Genomic DNA, 18326 nt, shown 5'->3' with positions numbered 1-18326 from the left:
GTTTCCATGAATGCATGTAGGAGACAGAGAGACAGTTACTTCAGCTGTTTACATTATAGAGGCCAGTTAGAGGCAAGTGTTTAAGGTGACGCTTCATTTGTAAATGTTTAATATTGAGAGTAAACGTGATATTTTATTAGAATCATATAATCAGAGTTTTATTAAAACTGTATTTTCAGTGCATTCACTTGAGAAAGTGCCAATATGTGGGTTTTTGTAATTAGTTTAAATCACGTAAAATTGCTTTGAGATGTTAAAAATCTGCAAATCTAAAACAATGTGTTTGACAGTGTAGCCTATGATTATATTTGCAACTCCTTCATTTGAAAATCAGTGAGCATTTGGTGTGTACTATAAGCCTGACTTGCTTGTAACATTTGGTTTGTTTGTATTTGTTTACTTTTAGGGAGAGAGAGATTCTGGAGAGGGAGACAGCAGAAGCCGTTCCTGGGCAGGTGGAAAGAGGATAAGGGAAAGATCTGGGAGGAGAAAAAGGAGAGTAATGCACTGACCCCTCGACTGATCTGCATCTAAGCTCAGAATACGAGAATTGTTTATTCACATTTAGATGTGTACTTACAGTAAGTGAGTGAATGAATTACTGTGTTCCTCCAAAGCTCCAGACTAACCTTAACATGCTCCCTATTCTCCTCACAAACATTCATCAGTTCCTCAAAGTACTCCTTCCACCCTTCAAATATCATCTCTTCATTAGTCTGCACAATACCTTCTACATTCATTATCATCCTAACATGCTGTACATCCTCACATCCTGTTCCTCTCTCATCTCGCCAGTCGATACATGTCTTTTATTCTAACCTCACTATCCATATTCTCATACAACTTTTCACGTGCATTTTCCCTAGCCTTTGTCACTTCTCCGTTTGCTTGATGCTGCATTTTTTTGTATTTCTTTAGACATCTCTCTTGAGATTCCAATTCTATTTTGTCGACCACTTCCTTCTTAAGATTTCCTGCATGATCTCCTCATTCCAGCACAAAGTCTCCTCCCTTCCCTCCGATTCCCTCACTGCTTTTGCAGTCTCTGCCCATCTGTCCATCACCTCGTCCACCCCACCTAGCATCTGCCTCACCTCCTCCCTGAATCACACACCGTACTGTTCTTACTTTAACGTCCACCATCTGATCTGTGATTTAGCCCTCACCCACTTCCTTTTCTTCACCTCCAAATACATCCTACCTACCACCACCGTCTGATGATGCCTTGCTATACTTCACCCCTGCCACCACCTTATAGTCACTAAATTACTTCAGGTTGCTTCGCCTGCATAAAACATAGTCCACATGTGTAGACCTTCCTCCACTCTTAAATGTCACCCTATGCTCTTCCTTCTTCTGAAAATAAGTATTTACTACTGCCATGTGCATTTTTTGGGGCAAATTCTACCACCATATCAGCTACCTCTCTCCTTTTACCAGTCATAGTGCTAACATTCAGTGTTTCCACTCTCACCTCCACCTTCCTCACCCTCTTCTTTATTTTGTCTCTCAACTCTTGTTCCCCCTCTCCTTCTCCTCCTGTGACCAACAGTATCACAATTTCCACTGGTACACTGGCAGGAAACAATCCCAATGGTGGACGTTGTTAACCCGGGCCTTCTCTGATCCGATATGGAACTCTTGTTAGTGATCTGCATTGTTAATTTGACATAGTTTATACAAAAGATAATCTTTCTGACACAACCCTCCCTATTTATACACGCTTGGGACCAGCATTACAATGCAATGTATTTCAGTGGCTAGGTTATGATTTGTCTGCCTACATTTACGCATATTGTGAGTTCCAGGAGGACAGTACAATTGAGACGGAGGAGAGTGAAAGCACTTGATGAAGCAGCACAGAATGTCATCAGTGCCACTATCAACACCATTGTATTGGAAGGTATCTCTAAACTCATATAAAGGTAAATCTAGTATAATCTTTTCTTCAAGATTAAATTGTGCATTATGTTTTTTTTTGCCTGTATAGTTCACTTAATGTTTTAAATTAGCAGCCTTTAAGCAGTTGTAGAGTAGTTATTTGTAATATAAGGAGTACTGGTAAAATTCAGCTTTTTATTTTTATTTTCTGCTAAATGCTAATGTGTTTTTAAAACTTTTCAATTTTTGAACTGAAGCTAGGTTATGCATAATATGTAGATTAAAATAAAAGATTGTGTATTCATTAAATTACACTGATGGTCTCATTTGTGGTTACCAAATGTTTAATATTAAATTGTGATATTTCATTAACTGTAGGCTGTTTTACTGTTGTTTGAAATATCTGTAGAAGGCATGAGAGGACACCGCTGACATGATGGACATGGTAGAACAAACCCCCTGAGCTTCCGGTCCTGTGCTCAGCGCTGGAGCGCCGTCCTCTGACTTGGAGGTATTTAAAAAGGTTTTATGTCCATATAGTCACTGAAATAGGTTTTAGTGAGGCAGGTCACTGTGGTCAGTTGAAGTTAATTTCTCTGGTACAAAATTATGATAGTTCATTGCTTTTGGGTGAGGCCTTAGGGATGGTACTGGTTACACATACTCTCAGGTCGTACGTTGTGGGGACCCTCTCAGGACAGAACTATTGAAAAGGTTTTGGTCAAATGTGCACACACACACTGTCAGGTCTTGCATAGTGGGGTCCCCGTTTAGGGAGAAACACCTACTAAAGCAGTACACGCACAGGTCAATATACAGACAGTTTATCTGAACTACAGTGTACATTACCCCATGACTGATGTCACTGAGGGTCTAGTTTGAATTTGTTATTATTTTCTTTTCTGACACAGCTCTTTAAGCTTATATTAGTTACACACACTGTCAGGTCTTGCATAGTGGGGTCTCCGTTTAGGGAGACACACCTACTAAAGCAGTACATTCACAGGTCAATATACAGACAGTTTATCTGAACTACAGTGTACATTACCCCATGACTGATGTCACTGAGGGTCTAGTTTGAATTTGTTATTATTTTCTTTTCTGACACACCTCTTTAAGCTTATATTAATGACACACACTGTCAGGTCTAGCATAGAGGGGTCCCCTTCTAGGGAGACACTCCTACTATAGCAGTACACTCACAGGTCAATATACAGACAGTTTATCTGAACTACAGTGTACATTACCCCATGACTGATGTCACTGAGGGTCTAGTTTGAATTTGTTATTATTTTCTTTTCTGACACACCTCTTTAAGCTTATATTAATGACACACACTGTCAGGTCTAGCATAGAGGGGTCCCCTTCTAGGGAGACACTCCTACTATAGCAGTACACTCACAGGTCAATATACAGACAGCGTTTCTGAACTACAGTGTACATTACCTCATGATTGATGTCACTGAGAGTTTAGTTTGAATTTGTTATTATTTTCTTTTCTGACACAGCGCTTTAAGCTTATATTAGTTACACACACTGTCAGGTCTTGCATAGTGGGGTCCCCGTTTAGGGAGACACACCTACTAAAGCAGTACACTCACAGGTCAATATACAGACAGTTTATCTGAACTACAGTGTACATTACCCCATGACTGATGTCACTGAGGGTTTAGTTTGAATTTGTTATTATTTTCTTTTCTGACACAGCGCTTTAAGCTTATATTAGTTACACACACTGTCAGGTCTTGCATAGTGGGGTCCCCGTTTAGGGAGAAACACCTACTAAAGCAGTACACGCACAGGTCAATATACAGACAGTTTATCTGAACTACAGTGTACATTACCCCATGACTGATGTCACTGAGGGTCTAGTTTGAATTTGTTATTATTTTCTTTTCTGACACAGCTCTTTAAGCTTATATTAGTGACACACACTGTCAGGTCTAGCATAGAGGGGTCCCCTTCTAGGGAGACACTCCTACTATAGCAGTACACTCACAGGTCAATATACAGACAGCGTTTCTGAACTACACTGTACATTACCTCATGACTGATGTCACTGAGGGTTTAGTTTGAATTTGTTATTATTTTCTTTTCTGACACAGCGCTTTAAGGTTATATTAGTGACACACACTGTCAGGTCTAGCCTAGTGGGGTCCCCGTTTAGGGAGACACACCTACTAAAGCAGTACACTCACAGGTCAATATACAGACAGTTTATCTGAACTACAGTGTACATTGCCTCATGACTGATGTCACTGAGGGTCTAGTTTGAATTTTTTATTATTTTCTTTTCTGACATAGCTCTTTAAGCTTATATTAATGACACACACTGTCAGGTCTGGCATAGAGGGGTCCCTTTCTAGGGAGAAACTCCTACTATAGCAGTACACTCACATCTCAATATACAGACAGCTTTTCCGAACTACAGTGTACGTTACCTCATGACTGATGTCACTGAGGGTCTAGTTTAAATTGGTTATTTACTTTTCTGATTCAGCTCTTTCAGGTTGTATTGGCGATTGTATTGGTGGTATTATCTGAAATTGTTACTTGTGTCAGGACAAATGTGTCTTACGTTTTTTAATACCATGGTGTATCCATGTCAAGTCAATTTGACTCAGCAATTGTTTAACTGATGAGAGATTAAACATGTTGTAAAATGTATTGCACTTTAAATACTAATGTATTTGTGTGTGGTGTTCACCGAAATGTTTTACTGTTGTTTGAAATCTCTGTAGAAGGCATGAGAGGACACCGCTGACTAGATGGACATGGTAGAACAAACCCACTGAGCTTCCGGTCCTGTGCTCAGCGCTGGAGCGCCGTCCTCTGACTTGGAGGTATTTAAAAAGGTTTTATGTCCATATAGTCACTGAAATAGGTTTTAGTGAGGCAGGTCACTGTGGTCAGTTGAAGTTAATTTCTCTGGTACAAAATTGTGATAGTTCATTGCTTTTGGGTGAGGCCTTAGGGATGGTACTGGTTACACACACTCTCAGGCCTTACGTTGTGGGGACCCTCTCAGGACGGAACTATTGAAAAGGTTTTGGTCAAATGTGCACACACACACTGTCAGGTCTAGCATAGTGGGGTCCCCGTTTAGGGAGAAACACCTACTAAAGCAGTACACTCACAGGTCAATATACAGACAGCGTTTCTGGACTACACTGTACATTACCTCATGACTGATGTCACTGAGTGTCTAGTTTGAATTTGTTATTATTTTCTTTTCTGACACAGCTCTTTAAGCTTATATTAGTGACACACACTGTCAGGTCTAGCATAGAGGGGTCCCATTCTAGGGAGACACTCCTACTATAGCAGTACACTCACAGGTCAATATACAGACAGCGTTTCTGAACTACAGTGTACATTACCTCATGATTGATGTCACTGAGGGTCTAGTTTGAATTTGTTATTATTTTCTTTTCTGACACAGTGCTTTAAGCTTATATTAGTGACACACACTGTCAGGTCTTGCATAGTGGGGTCCCCGTTTAGGTAGAAACACCTACTAAAGCAGTACACTCACAGGTCAATATACAGACAGTTTATCTGAACTACAGTGTACATTACCCCATGACTGATGTCACTGAGGGTCTAGTTTGAATTTGTTATTATTTTCTTTTCTGACACAGCTCTTTAAGCTTATATTAATGACACACACTGTCAGGTCTAGCATAGTGGGGTCCCCTTCTAGGGAGACACTCCTACTAAAGCAGTACACTCACATGTCAATATACAGACAGTTTATCTGAATTACAGTGTACATTACCCCATGACTGATGTCACTGAGGGTCTAGTTTGAATTTGTTATTATTTTCTTTTCTGACACAGCTCTTTAAGCTTATATTAATGACACACACTGTCAGGTCTAGCATAGTGGGGTCCCCTTCTAGGGAGACACTCCTACTAAAGCAGTACACTCACAGGTCAATATACAGACAGTTTATCTGAACTACAGTGTACATTACCCCATGACTGATGTCACTGAGGGTCTAGTTTGAATTTGTTATTATTTTCTTTTCTGACACAGCTCTTTAAGCTTATATTAATGACACACACTGTCAGGTCTAGCATAGTGGGGTCCCCTTCTAGGGAGACACTCCTACTAAAGCAGTACACTCACAGGTCAATATACAGACAGTTTATCTGAACTACAGTGTACATTACCTCATGACTGATGTCACTGAGGTTCTAGTTTGAATTTGTTATTATTTTCTTTTCTGATAAAGCTCTTTAAGTTTATATTAGTTACACACACTGTCAGGTCTAGCATAGTGGGGTCCCCTTCTATGGAGACACTCCTACTAAAGCAGTACACTCACAGGTCAATATACAGACAGTTTATCTGAACTACAGTGTACATTACCTCATGACTGATGTCACTGAGGGTCTAGTTTGAATTTGTTATTATTTTCTTTTCTGACACAGCGCTTTAAGGTTGTATTGGTGACACACACTGTCAGGTCTAGCGTCGTAGGGACCACTTCTAGGAAGACACTCCTACTACAGCAGTACACTCACAGGTCAATATACAGACAGCTTTTCTGAACTACAGTGTATGTTACCTCATGACTGGTGTCACTGAGGGTCTAGTTTGAATTTGTTATTATTTTCTTTTCTGACACAGCTCTTTCAGTTTGTATTGGTGACACACACTGTCAGGTCTAGCATCGTAGGGACCACTTCTAGGGAGACACTCCTAGTATAGCAGTACACTCACAGGTCAGTATACAGACAACATTTCTGAACTACAGTTTACGTTACAGTGTATTTCTCTAAGTAATGTGCATTTTCCCCAAGTATTTTTTTTCTTTTCCACAACTGCTGACTAGAATTTCAGCTGGTTCTGATAACTCCTCCACAGCTGCCCATAGTTTTCGGCACCTGATATCGAAGTTCACATGCATGGATGCAGCAAACTTGGCTACAAATCCCATAACACCTATCTCTACTGGTCTTGCATGTGCCTGCCACCCACATTCTGTACAGTTCCCAAACTTTGTTCGATATTTGGACACTGAAAGCCGTGTTTGGTATTGAACCAACACAGGACACCATTTATTATATTGTTTTGAGGTTAGACTGTAAAAACTTATAGTTTGAAACAGACAAAAGCTCTGCAGGTCTCCCTTAGCCAGAGGGAGGGGCAGGTACTCCACAGAACATGCTTCTCATTGGTCCTCACTTGTATTAACTGTCCATGATTTATTTATATAAATTGTAAAGTATTTAAAATAGTAAAGCTATAAATGTGTCCCTAAATTTGGTTTCAGAAAGTTGGCAGCCTACAATTTCATAAATCACACTGCTTATTATTATAGAAAGAATAATTGTGCCCACACACTTTTACACAGGCCCACCCAAAGATCAATTTGTGGCTATGCCACTGATGTAGTTAACGTTTAGTCATAGTTCCTAGTTTGAATAAATGTAATAATATAAACTGGACTTGCTGCCACATCAGGCCATTGGTCTCGTTACACATACAAGGCTGGGGTTTGCATTCTTGCAATTTGCTGCTGATACAATTTAAATACAAAAATTCAGGTATCTCGTTTCCACCTGCCACTATCACTTCTCTCATTGAAGTGTTTGTAAAATAAAATAACTGTAGTTAGTAAGGCCTACCGATTTACATAGACTTAATATATTAACCGGAATAATAAATCTTGTAAAGTACTGTATGAAAAAATATGAGAATGACACCCTGCCTTTACGATGTTTGTTGGATGTGGCCCTTGGGTAAAAGTAATTGGGGACCCCTGCTCTATTGTATCTCTGATAGTGCATTTCCACCAAAAAGGAACCAGAACGGTTCCAGTTCGCAAGGTGAATTTGGAACCGTTTGGTATGTTTCCATCTACACAAACTGGTTCGCGACCTAGAAAAGTTTGTTCCCAGCTGAGTTTCAAATGCAGCGTTATTGCACTGCGGAGCTTGACAGGGTAATTTACAACGTTTCAAATAAATAAATAAAAAGAAATAAAACAGGAACACGCCCTGTTTTTTTTTTTCTGGTGCTGTTTGCGTGCGATTCCATTTTTGTTGGTCAGAGCCGCAGCTCTCGGTTACGTTTCTCTGCTGTTCACAAGCTCAGCAGGACGGCTCTGAACTCGGCAACATTTACACAGTATTATATCTCACTCGGGTCTGACTTCATGGTAAACAAAGAATAAACAATGACTCTAACAATGAGTCTAACAGTCTTTGGTGCTGGCGCTGTATTCAGGCACAGCGACTCCCCCGCTAATGACGTATACCTGTTTCCCCTTTAAACGTGTAGAAATGCAGCAGTTCATTGGAAAGAACCAAGGTTCCAAGAATCAGGAATGGAACCGGTTTAGGAGCCAGAGTTCTTTTGGTGAAATAGCGCTGTGATTGACAGCAACAAATCAATGTTCTGATCGGTTAAATAAACCTCACTATATGATTGGTACAGCTAAAGCTTTCCTATTGGTACATCAGTTGGCCAATCGGGGTCAAAAATTCACAACTGTGAAAAGAGATTTACACAAGCAGCAGAGAAGGTGAATGTGTGCATTTTTTGTCACATTTGGAACATAAAGGTTTGCTCTGGTGCATTTTAAAACAATACTCACAAATGTAATGGACTTTGTAACTGCTTTTGAGCAACTACATACACGAAATTTTAACTGTGCTTGAGCAACTACATACACGTAAAACTAAAATCCACAAATGTATTGGAATGCACAAATTTAAAACAACAACTACAATAATAAATTAAATTCACAAATGTGCAAAAAAGATTTGCATTTGTAAATGAAATGTTGTGAATGTGTGAATCAGTAACTTCTCAAACGGTTTAAAATGTGCAAGAGCAAACCTTTTTAAAGTTCCAAATGTGACTGGGGGAATTTTTGAATGAGATGGAAAAATCCACACATTCTCCTTCTCTGTTGCGTGTGCGAATCTCTTTTTGCAGATGCGGATTTAAGACCCTGTTTTGACGGCCAATTGATGGACAAATAGGAAATCTTTAGCTGGACCAAGCAGATTGTGAGGTTTGTTTAACCAATTGGAACATTGATTTGTTGCTGTCAACCATAGCGCTTTTCCACAAAATGAACTCAGGTCCGTGAACCGCCGCGTTTCTACGGACAGCAGAGAAACGTAAACAAGAGCCGCGGCTTTGATCAACGCACATGCAATTGCGCCTAACTTCACCAAAAACGCATAAAAATGGGGCATGTTCCTGTTTTTTCCTATTATTTATTTATATGAAACGTTGTGAATGACCCTGTCAAGCTCCACTGGGCGATAACGCTGTATTTGAAGCTCTGGGCTCTTGGTTACGTTTCTCCGCTGTTCACAAGGTCAGCAGGATGCCTCTGAACTCAGCCATAGTGTCTCCGTTCATGACGTATTCCTGGTTCCCCTCAAAATGTGTAGAAATGCGGTGGTTCACTGGAAAGAACCAATGTTCCTAGAATCAGGAACAGAACTGGTTCAAGAACCAGAGTTCTTTTGGTGGAAAAGCGCTATGGTTGACAGCAACAAATCCGATTGTTTAAACAAACCTTGCGATCTGATTGGTCCAGCTAAAGCTTTCCTATTGGTCCATCAATTGGCCTTCAAAACAGGGTCTTTAATTCGCAACTGCAAAAAGAGATTCGCACACACAGCAGAGAAGGCGAATGTGTGTTTTTTTCCATCTCATTCAAAAACTCCCACTGTCACATTTGGAACCTTTAAAAAAGGTTTGCTCTTGCACATTTTAAGTATTTTACTGATTCACACATTCACAACATTTCATTTACAAATGCAAATCTTTTTTACACATCTGTGAATTTAAGTTATTATTATTGTAGTTGTTGCTTTAAATTTGACGTATACATTTGTGGATTTTAACGTGTATGTAGTTGCTCAAACACAGTTACAAAGTCTGTTACATTTGTGAGTATTGTTTTACAAACTCAAAATTTTTTACCCTTTTTTGACTCCATATTTGACTCCAGAACATTAGTGCAGAGAGTACAGTGCAGTAATTACAAAGATCTTAAAATACATACAGAACAGGACCAGTAGACACAACACAGACAACAGTGTAGTTCTTCTTCTCATCAGCCTATGCCTCAAATTCTCATTGATGGGAGCTTGTCTCTTCGCTAACTGTCAGTCACAAGTCTCATACTACTGGATATTTATTGGCTGTTTGCATGGCATCAGCGATTTCTGGGCAAGCTCTTGTGTCACATCTTTCAGCGGTTCACACGTAGCAATCGAGATAGTGTTGATTTGCCTCTGACCTAAGGGTTGTTCCCGTGATCCCCTAAAACATCGTCTTTGACAAGAAAATCGGGGCTACAATCGTGCAGTGTGATCATATATCAGGAATCCATCAAGAAACATGTAATTGAATGATATTTATGAACGTACTTGTTTTATGAATGAGATGGATTCACTCAAGTATAAAGAAATGGTAAAAAGGTACTCTACTAAGTATTAATTACACCTGTCACAAAGGGTTTTAAAAGGTGTTTAATAATTCTGAGGCAGTAGTTATTTTGGGCATTTTTTGTTGGATTGGGAGAAAACAATTTTATCTATTTAAATTGTTATTTTAATCACTTTTTGCAAAAAAAAAAAAGCTAATAATCCTAATTTGGGGCTTGATACCATTTTAAGTGCCAATGTAGGTCTGTTTTCTCTTTTGCATGTTGTAAGAAAAACAGCCTTATTAAATCATGCAATTTGTGCCAAAAAAGATGTTGGTAAAAGAGAAATTTTTATTCAAATTTAGGCATAGGAAAATTTCCTTTGAGATATATATATATATATTTTTTTTTTTTGTCACCTAGGTCCAGTGAATTCCATGGAGTGGAGAAGCTCATGTTGATGGAAAGTTCCTGGAAAGCTGTTTGTTCACTGTATACATCTGAACAGTGGGCTCTTAAACCTGTCTCTGCAATGTTGTGATGTGATTTATATTGTTTTAAAGTTTCTGTTTTCAGACTTGATCAAAGCTCTCTCGGACCAGGCAGTTTTGATAGGAACACCTTGTGTCTATACTCACTGTTCATTTCATCAGCTCCATTTACAATGTAGGAGCATTTTGTAGTTCAGCATTTACAGAATAGTGTCCATTTCTTGTGCTGCATGCTTTGTTTACCAGATTTCACCCTGTTCTTCAATGGGCAGTACTCTTAGAGGACCCCCACCTAGCGCGATTTGTTTTGATTCCAGATACATTTCTTGGGGTGAGGTTGTGGTAGTGAAAAGCCAACCAGGGACCAAACAGTCCAGTAGTGTAGGTCCCATGCATTGCACAAGCACAATTAATGTGTTGCTCTGGTATGAGTGGATCAGACATGGCAGTGCTCCTACATGGTAAGAGTAACTAATATAATGGACAGCGAGTGTAAGTACAGTGTTCGTAATGGAGTTCTTGGTTAATATCATAGATGGACTGTTTCATGTAAATTATTCTGAGTTTATATTGTGTGTGTTCATATTGATTTTTAATTTTCTTTAGCCTAGCTAAGCTCATCAGTTATTCAAGGTATTATTTATTTATATTGTGTTTTATTCTCTCAGTTTTTGGCTAACTTCATTGCTTCTACAGTATGTACACATCTGTGCCTATCTTTTTCAGAGTTTAATAAAAGAACAAATTAGTTCAAATAACGTTAAAGGTTAATAAATTAATCTTTAAACGAATGCATCGGCCTGGATTAGTTGTTTTTCTGCATTAATTATAGATTACACATTGTTCTCTCTCAAAATGAAATTGGTCCCCACAAAGAACGAGAACAGGTGATTTGTGTAATATTTGGTCCCCAAATATACTCCAAACCTGAAATGTCCCCACAAGTCACGAGGTCGTCTGGTCAGAATCAATTTTGGTGAGATATTTGTAATTTGAAGTGATATTAAGATTCACAAGTGCATTTTGACAAAGCATGATTTTTTTCAAGTCTGTAGCACCTTGGGAAAGGGTGGACCCCACAATGTGAGTATTCCTCCAGGTGACCCCCACAACGCACAGAAACAAGTATGTGTGTGTGTGTGTGTGTGTGATCTATTATTGAGGGGTTACTTTGCATTTCTGGGAAGTTTACACATCCTACAATAGGTACACCTCCGATAGCTGAGATTATTAATGAATAAATGTGTGTCTAGAAACTTTGGGCACTGTTTAAGCTAAGAGTAAAAGTATGCACAGCATCATATCTTTCCACAGTGTGATTACATATTCACTGATATAGATTCAATGTGGTCTTCTACTCCCACTGTTGACCATTCAGGACACATCTGGGGTCTGTGCTTGTAGCTCAAGCTTTTGCTTTTTCTGCCGGCTTTTGAGATGCGAGAGAGACCTCTGCTGTCCAAACGAAACAATTCAATGCTTTGGTCTCTTCTGAACTGCGTCTGTAAAACTCTGCTAGGAATCTTAACCTAAATCTGTAATATCTAAGCTTTGCCTTAGAAAATGAGCTACATCTTTTGACAGTGTGATTCTTATGGAACTCCTAAAGAGGTTTTTAGATCATTTGTGAATAAATACTCAGTTGTAGAAGAGTATACTGTTTTAAAACTGAATTTCTGACTTATTTCAAGAGTCATTCTGTTCTCTGGTATTTTATTCACGTGTAATGGATCCAGTCAGAGTGCTGATAGCCACAGTTGACTATTGGTCAGTTGTAAAGGACAATAGATTAGCACTGAGTCAGCTTTTTTTTAATCTCTGTCTGGATCTTAAACAGTAAATGATTGGGCCAGAATAAGCAGAGACAGGTACCGCCTTCCACCACATTCTTATCTTTAACCTTCACTTCGATCCTCTTTCTCTCTCTCACCATCTCTCTCTCTCTCTCTCTCTCTCTCTCTCTCTCTCTCTCTCTCACTATCTATCTCGCTCTCTCTCTCTCTCTCTCTCTCTCTCTCTCTCTCTCTCCCTCTTTCCCTATATTTCCCACTTCACTCACTCTCTCTCCACCTCTCTTCCCTTATATATTTCCCTTCTTTCCTGCCTCCTGTGTCTTTTTTAAAACTCCTCTTTTTGTTTCTTCTTGCACTCAACACATTCTCTCTCTCTCTCTCTCTCTCTCTCTCTCTCTCTCTCTCTATTTCCTTATTGCCCAACTCACTCACTTTCTCCCTCCTTTCACTTATATGTTTTCCTTCTTTTCTTCCTTCTTTCTGTCTTCTTTAACATTTCTGTCTCTTCTTCCGCTCTATCTCTCCAATTTTCCATCTACTTTGTCACCCCTTATTCTCTTCTTTCATGGTTTTATTCTTTCATACTCACACGTGCTCTCTCTCTCTCTCTCTCTCTCTCTGACACACTTTAACACCATTAAACAATGCGTGATTGTGATCACATCTAGAGCAGGTGACCTGTGCATTTGTGTGTGTGTGTGTGTTTGTGTGATGACAGCTTGACACTGAGTATTGCAGCTGTGGAAGAGCCTGCAGGTGGCCCCGTGACAACATGCTGTACATGTGTCTCCTCTCATCAGACAGGAGCCATCACACTCTAACACACACACACACACACACACACACACACATGCGCGCGCACCCTGCTGGCAAATGACTCCAGGTAGAATTAATGATGATGAATGTTTCGAAACAGTGATAGAGATAGTGGCCCTGGGGGAAGAGGGGATGCATTACATATTTCCTGAGGGCTGTTACAACACAACACTGTTTGTTAAATGAAGTGTAGTTTCTGAACAAAACATATGACATTTGCTGAAAATATTAAATGGCATTTTTAAATTTGAGAGTTCTAGAATTATTATAATCACATTGTGATTTAATGTAAATGTCAATGACTGTATATATGAAATATTGTTTAAATAACGTTTACTATCTGATACATTCTAACATACAGAGACATGGCAAAAGTGTAAAATGGTTTTATTCCATGTTATTAATGTTCATAATGAAACATCACCATAAATGAAACGAGTATTTATGAACATAAGAGTTATCGGAGGAAATATGTGCCTCGTCTGAAAGTTCCCCTGGCCAGTAGAGGGGGACGTCTGTTTATCCTATCATCATGAAGCTGGAGGGTTTCTCCGTGACTTTTATTTGACCTTATTTCGACGTGGGGGCAGATGGAGGGTCTAATTTATCTCCTCTTCTTGGGGCTTGATTGATGGAAGGCATTACTACAACATTTGTGTGAGATGACATTAATCAAATGGTCTGGGATTAAACAAGCCCCTCCAACAGCTTTCTTTCAATGTGTTAAACTATTAACCCCTTAATTCAGCATTTTTAATCTGCTGTATCTCTGTAATAATGTGTAATAATGCGTTAGGTTGACTTTTCATAGGCAAACAACCTAAACACCTGTTGTCATCATTCCATACTTGCTGATGTACCCAAAGCCTAAGTCTAAAGTAGGGTTCCTAACAGAAAAGCTAACCTTGCATTTAGCTCTCCCACTGGAGTTAACTACACTTTCTATAAATCTTTGGGTACACAACAGTTTTTTTTCCTGGAAACGACCAGCGGATTCAGTGTAATTCAGTGTCTGTACAACATTCAAGTGTTGTGACTATCGCCTTTTTGGTGTGCATCTACTTATTATCTGTTATCCTGTTGGATGTGCACTGATTGGACCGCATGACCCCAGTAGGAGATGCTGTACTAACTTCCTCACCTTCCTCTGGTGTGATTGTTAGTTGGAGTTGGCAATAAAAGGCTACAGATTGAATAGCTGTAGTTATCTAATAGTATTAGTATTTGTCCACAGTGTTTGCATCTTGTTACGTTTCTGCTCAGAAGCTGTGAGTAAGTAATTTGTGAGTGCAATTAGCATCAAAACGCAGTGTGTGAGGGAGTGCTGAGAGTTGAGTAGAGTATACACTTTAGTAACCTACCGTTGAATTGAATTTACTTGGTGCACTGCTGAAGGTTATGTGAATGCAAACACAGTTGGTGAACGGCGAAACATTAAGGATCACAAAATTAAAAAGGGCTGGGTCTGGAGGTGAAGTAAACAGCCAGCCGTCAGAGTGTGCTGTTAGCAGCTGTCGCTCTGAGTGAAGGAGTGTTTTCGAAAGAGAGAGAGAGAGAGAGAGAGAGAGAGAGAGAGACAAAGTAACATCCTCACAAAATGAAAGTGATCAATCTGAGCCTCCAGAAGGAGGAATATGTTAAATTTCTGCCATGCAACAAATTAAAATGTGTGTGTGTGTGTGTGCGCGCCCAATTTAAGTGCATGCACTTACACACACAAACATATTGCCTTTTGCTCCACATCCCAGTGCTCTTTGGCTTTACCTCTGTAGCCAACACTTGACGTTGAGCATGATGCCATACAACATTTAGACAGAGAATGTGACTGCTACTGTTGGATTTAGCTATGATCATCTACACAGAGAAGTTTATTAGACTTCACTTAATAACTCCATGTGATAATAACTCCATAATATGTTTATCTTTAAATTACAGCTTCAAACCATTGCGATGCTTTGTTGATCTGTAATATGGAGAACAGGGGCTCTGTCATTGCTAATGTGGGCTCAGCACTGCAGTAACAGCACTATGTAACTTGGGAGGAGCACACAACAACTCGCCTCTCCCTCTCCCCATTGATTTCAGTACAATGCTGTAAAAATTTGTACCTTAAAAAACTAGAAGACATTATTTAAGAAAGTGCTTGACAGGTTAGGCTCCATAGAGTGGGCTTCTCACATGGGGCAGCCATTTTAAAACCATCCAGGCCTCTAGGTGTCAGTTTAAAAGCTGTTTCAGAATCACTGGAGAGAACGACTGATTGCAACTTTAAGAATGCAATTTTTAACTGGACATTGATTCGTAGCGATTTTACGAAACCAAACTAAAAAAGAAGTGACTGATTGACGACAGTTGATTGACGGTGGAATAAGTGTTTAACGGTGGTATAAATGCATTTTGTTCAGTGTTGACTGCCGTGTTAACACCATGTGTTTCTGTGTTTTCCTACAGATCACAGTGAAGAGCTTCGTTTCTACCTTATCCACATGACAGAGGTGAGTTAATGATGTTAGTGTGTGTTTATAAAGTTTTATCACTGCCAATTCCAGATGTGCATTCTTCATTCATATCGCTTAAAGGGAATGTAGATGATTCTGGAGAACTACTGTTTTTTTTTCATCAAAACAAACTCCCCACTATTTGTGTTCATTCAGAAACTCCACATTTTTAAGGTGGAGCTGTATGTTTGAGTAAGTAACCAACTGTGTTCAGCACTGTTCGAATTACTGCCGAAAGGTAGCGGTCCCCTGAATAGGGGGTCAGTTTAACTCGGAATTAATACAACATCTGAAACAGCACAAATAAGTCATTACGAACCTGTGTACCCACAGTCCAAATGCCTTCAGATGCCATTTCTCCCTCATGGCTCAGACACAGAGGCACAGAGAGAAAGCCTTAGCCAATTTAGACAGACACACTTAGTTTGTTTCCCATTTACAGAGCCAGGGATGTGTAGAAACACTGGATGTTTTTCCAGCACACAAAGAGTCCAGAGAGCTAACATACAGTGAGGAATCGTGAATATTACCTTTAAGGATATTTCAGCCAGTTAGTATTGTTTGTATTATTTAATATTCCATCTAATTACAGTATAATAATTAGGATGAAAGTCTTAGAGTTTAACTGAGCGAACAGCATCAAATCGTTACAGAAATACTTCAAAATCTAGTATACAACCAGTAGAAGCTACTTCTCTAGCAAAGGTGAATCTACCTACTTTTTAATACCCTTGATTTCAGGAAAATGCTGGAGAAGCAGGTGAAAGGGTTCATCTAAAACCACACTGTTCACACCTGGCATGGACATACATCCAGGGAGGTTAGATCATAAAGGGCCACCATGAAGTACAAGTGTGAACTGGGTACAAAGTGCCTCGTCGATTACACAAACCAATGAGGTGTTCTGGAATACATCAGGCCACATTACATCTGTAGTGTGAACAGCACTGCGTTCTGATGCATCCTTGACAGCAGCAAGGTACCAAACTTATCAACCACAGCGCATGCTTCAACAGAAATTATGTATGAATCCACCCATAAGTGGTCACTCGAGACTTATGCAAAATGCCCCGTGTAAGTGTATTACTCCACACACCTAATCATTTACTTCTCCTTGCATCTGCACCATGTTGTTAAGTCAATAGCACAAAAAGAACTCTACACTCTGTGTGAACTCTGCAGGCATCTAATCTTTGATTCTAAGCTCCACCTCCTCCAACATTCCTCTAATACTCCGAGTCATTTTCATCCACATTTGACTGTGTTTTCATTTCCTCCGTGTGTAATTATCACGTTTACATCATTGTTCCCCCTTGATTCCTCCTTTTTTTAAAAAATGGAATGTAGCACCTTATTCATTCTTAATTAATGAATGCATTTTTAAACAAATTCTCATCTATTTTAAACACAGCAGAATTTCTGAGACATGCCCCGTAGCTATGAAGGGGGCGGGGAGTGGGGGGAAAAGGGAAGCAAAATATGCAGCCTGTCCAATTAGGCCCCCAAAAATAGTGTGTGTGTGTGTGTGTGATGTGGGAGGCGTTGGAATGTGTGTGTGTGTGTGTGTGTGTGTTGATCTCGCCCCACTCACTCATCACAGCCAGTACTGCGCTTGTCCTCTGGGCTGCTGACACTAATCACTACAGGAAGTGACTCCACAGGAGATGGACAGAGAGAGAGAGAGAGAGAGAGAGAGAGAGAGAGAGAGAGAGAGAGAGGAAGTATGATGACATACTTTTTATTCACCCTGTCATCTCAAGTCCTGCTACATTTGGAGGTTTCTTTCCGTCTTTCAGTGTTCGCTGGAGTGACTGAGATTCTTTGGGATGAGTTGGAGGGGCAGAACTAATCGTCTAATATCCAAACCTGACCTCGTTTATGGTCTCATGGCTGCCATCAAATCCTCACAGAAATGTTCAAGAAATGTTCCAATTTCTGGTGTAAATCCTTCCAAAAAATGTTACGTATATAAACACATTACGTCGAATGTGGCCACTGGTAGACCAGGTTAAAAGGACGCAGTGACATTTATAAGATATGAAGATGATACTGTAGCGGTACTGTTCTCACAGCAAAACAAACCCCCCACTCCTGTTTGTTTTCATTCAGAAGCTCTGCATCTTTTAATGTGGAACAGTGTAAATTATTTGAATAAGAAGTCAACTGTAGCTTGTGGATTAAGTTTAACGTATCTGTAAATTTTTAATCTGTTTGATTTACCACAGAAACTCATTTGTAACTCAAGCTGTTTAGTTTTGTAGCACTTTCCGTCTGCATGTACGTGGTCAGAGTCTGTTCCACCTTAAGTAATTCCTCTAAAACACCAAAAATATGTCAACAGAGTAACATCCTCGAACCTTTTAATGGTTTTCAATATTTGAGATCTCTCCAAAAGCCTCTAAATGCCCAAGATTTCTCAGCTGTGGCTCAGCCAATGAGACA

General features: G+C 39.6%; 1 protein-coding gene and 1 long non-coding RNA gene across 3 annotated transcripts in view; both read left to right on the top strand.

Moving 5' to 3' along the window:
* The window catches only part of rgs3a (regulator of G protein signaling 3a), a 143320-nt gene that overhangs the window by 20465 nt on the left and 104529 nt on the right, over nucleotides 1-18326 (top strand). Inside the window, exon 6 of the mRNA XM_066651534.1 lies at nucleotides 15838-15881. Within this exon, the coding sequence (XP_066507631.1) occupies nucleotides 15838-15881 (44 nt within the window). The remainder of the gene's footprint in view (nucleotides 1-15837; nucleotides 15882-18326) is intronic.
* On the top strand, nucleotides 428-11588 carry LOC136675125 (uncharacterized). 2 transcript variants are annotated; one of them, XR_010796138.1, is made up of 5 exons: nucleotides 428-1925; nucleotides 2291-2392; nucleotides 4623-4724; nucleotides 6518-6612; nucleotides 10710-11588. It is a non-coding gene; the product is annotated as an uncharacterized lncRNA (long non-coding RNA). The 2 variants fall into 2 exon arrangements; XR_010796135.1 differs by lacking the exon at nucleotides 6518-6612.

Source organism: Hoplias malabaricus, chromosome 2 (genome assembly GCF_029633855.1).
Source record: "Hoplias malabaricus isolate fHopMal1 chromosome 2, fHopMal1.hap1, whole genome shotgun sequence".
Taxonomy (NCBI): domain Eukaryota; kingdom Metazoa; phylum Chordata; class Actinopteri; order Characiformes; family Erythrinidae; genus Hoplias; species Hoplias malabaricus.
The sequence above is the reverse complement of the archived record's forward strand: the minus strand, read 5'-3'. Positions and strand labels throughout refer to the sequence as shown.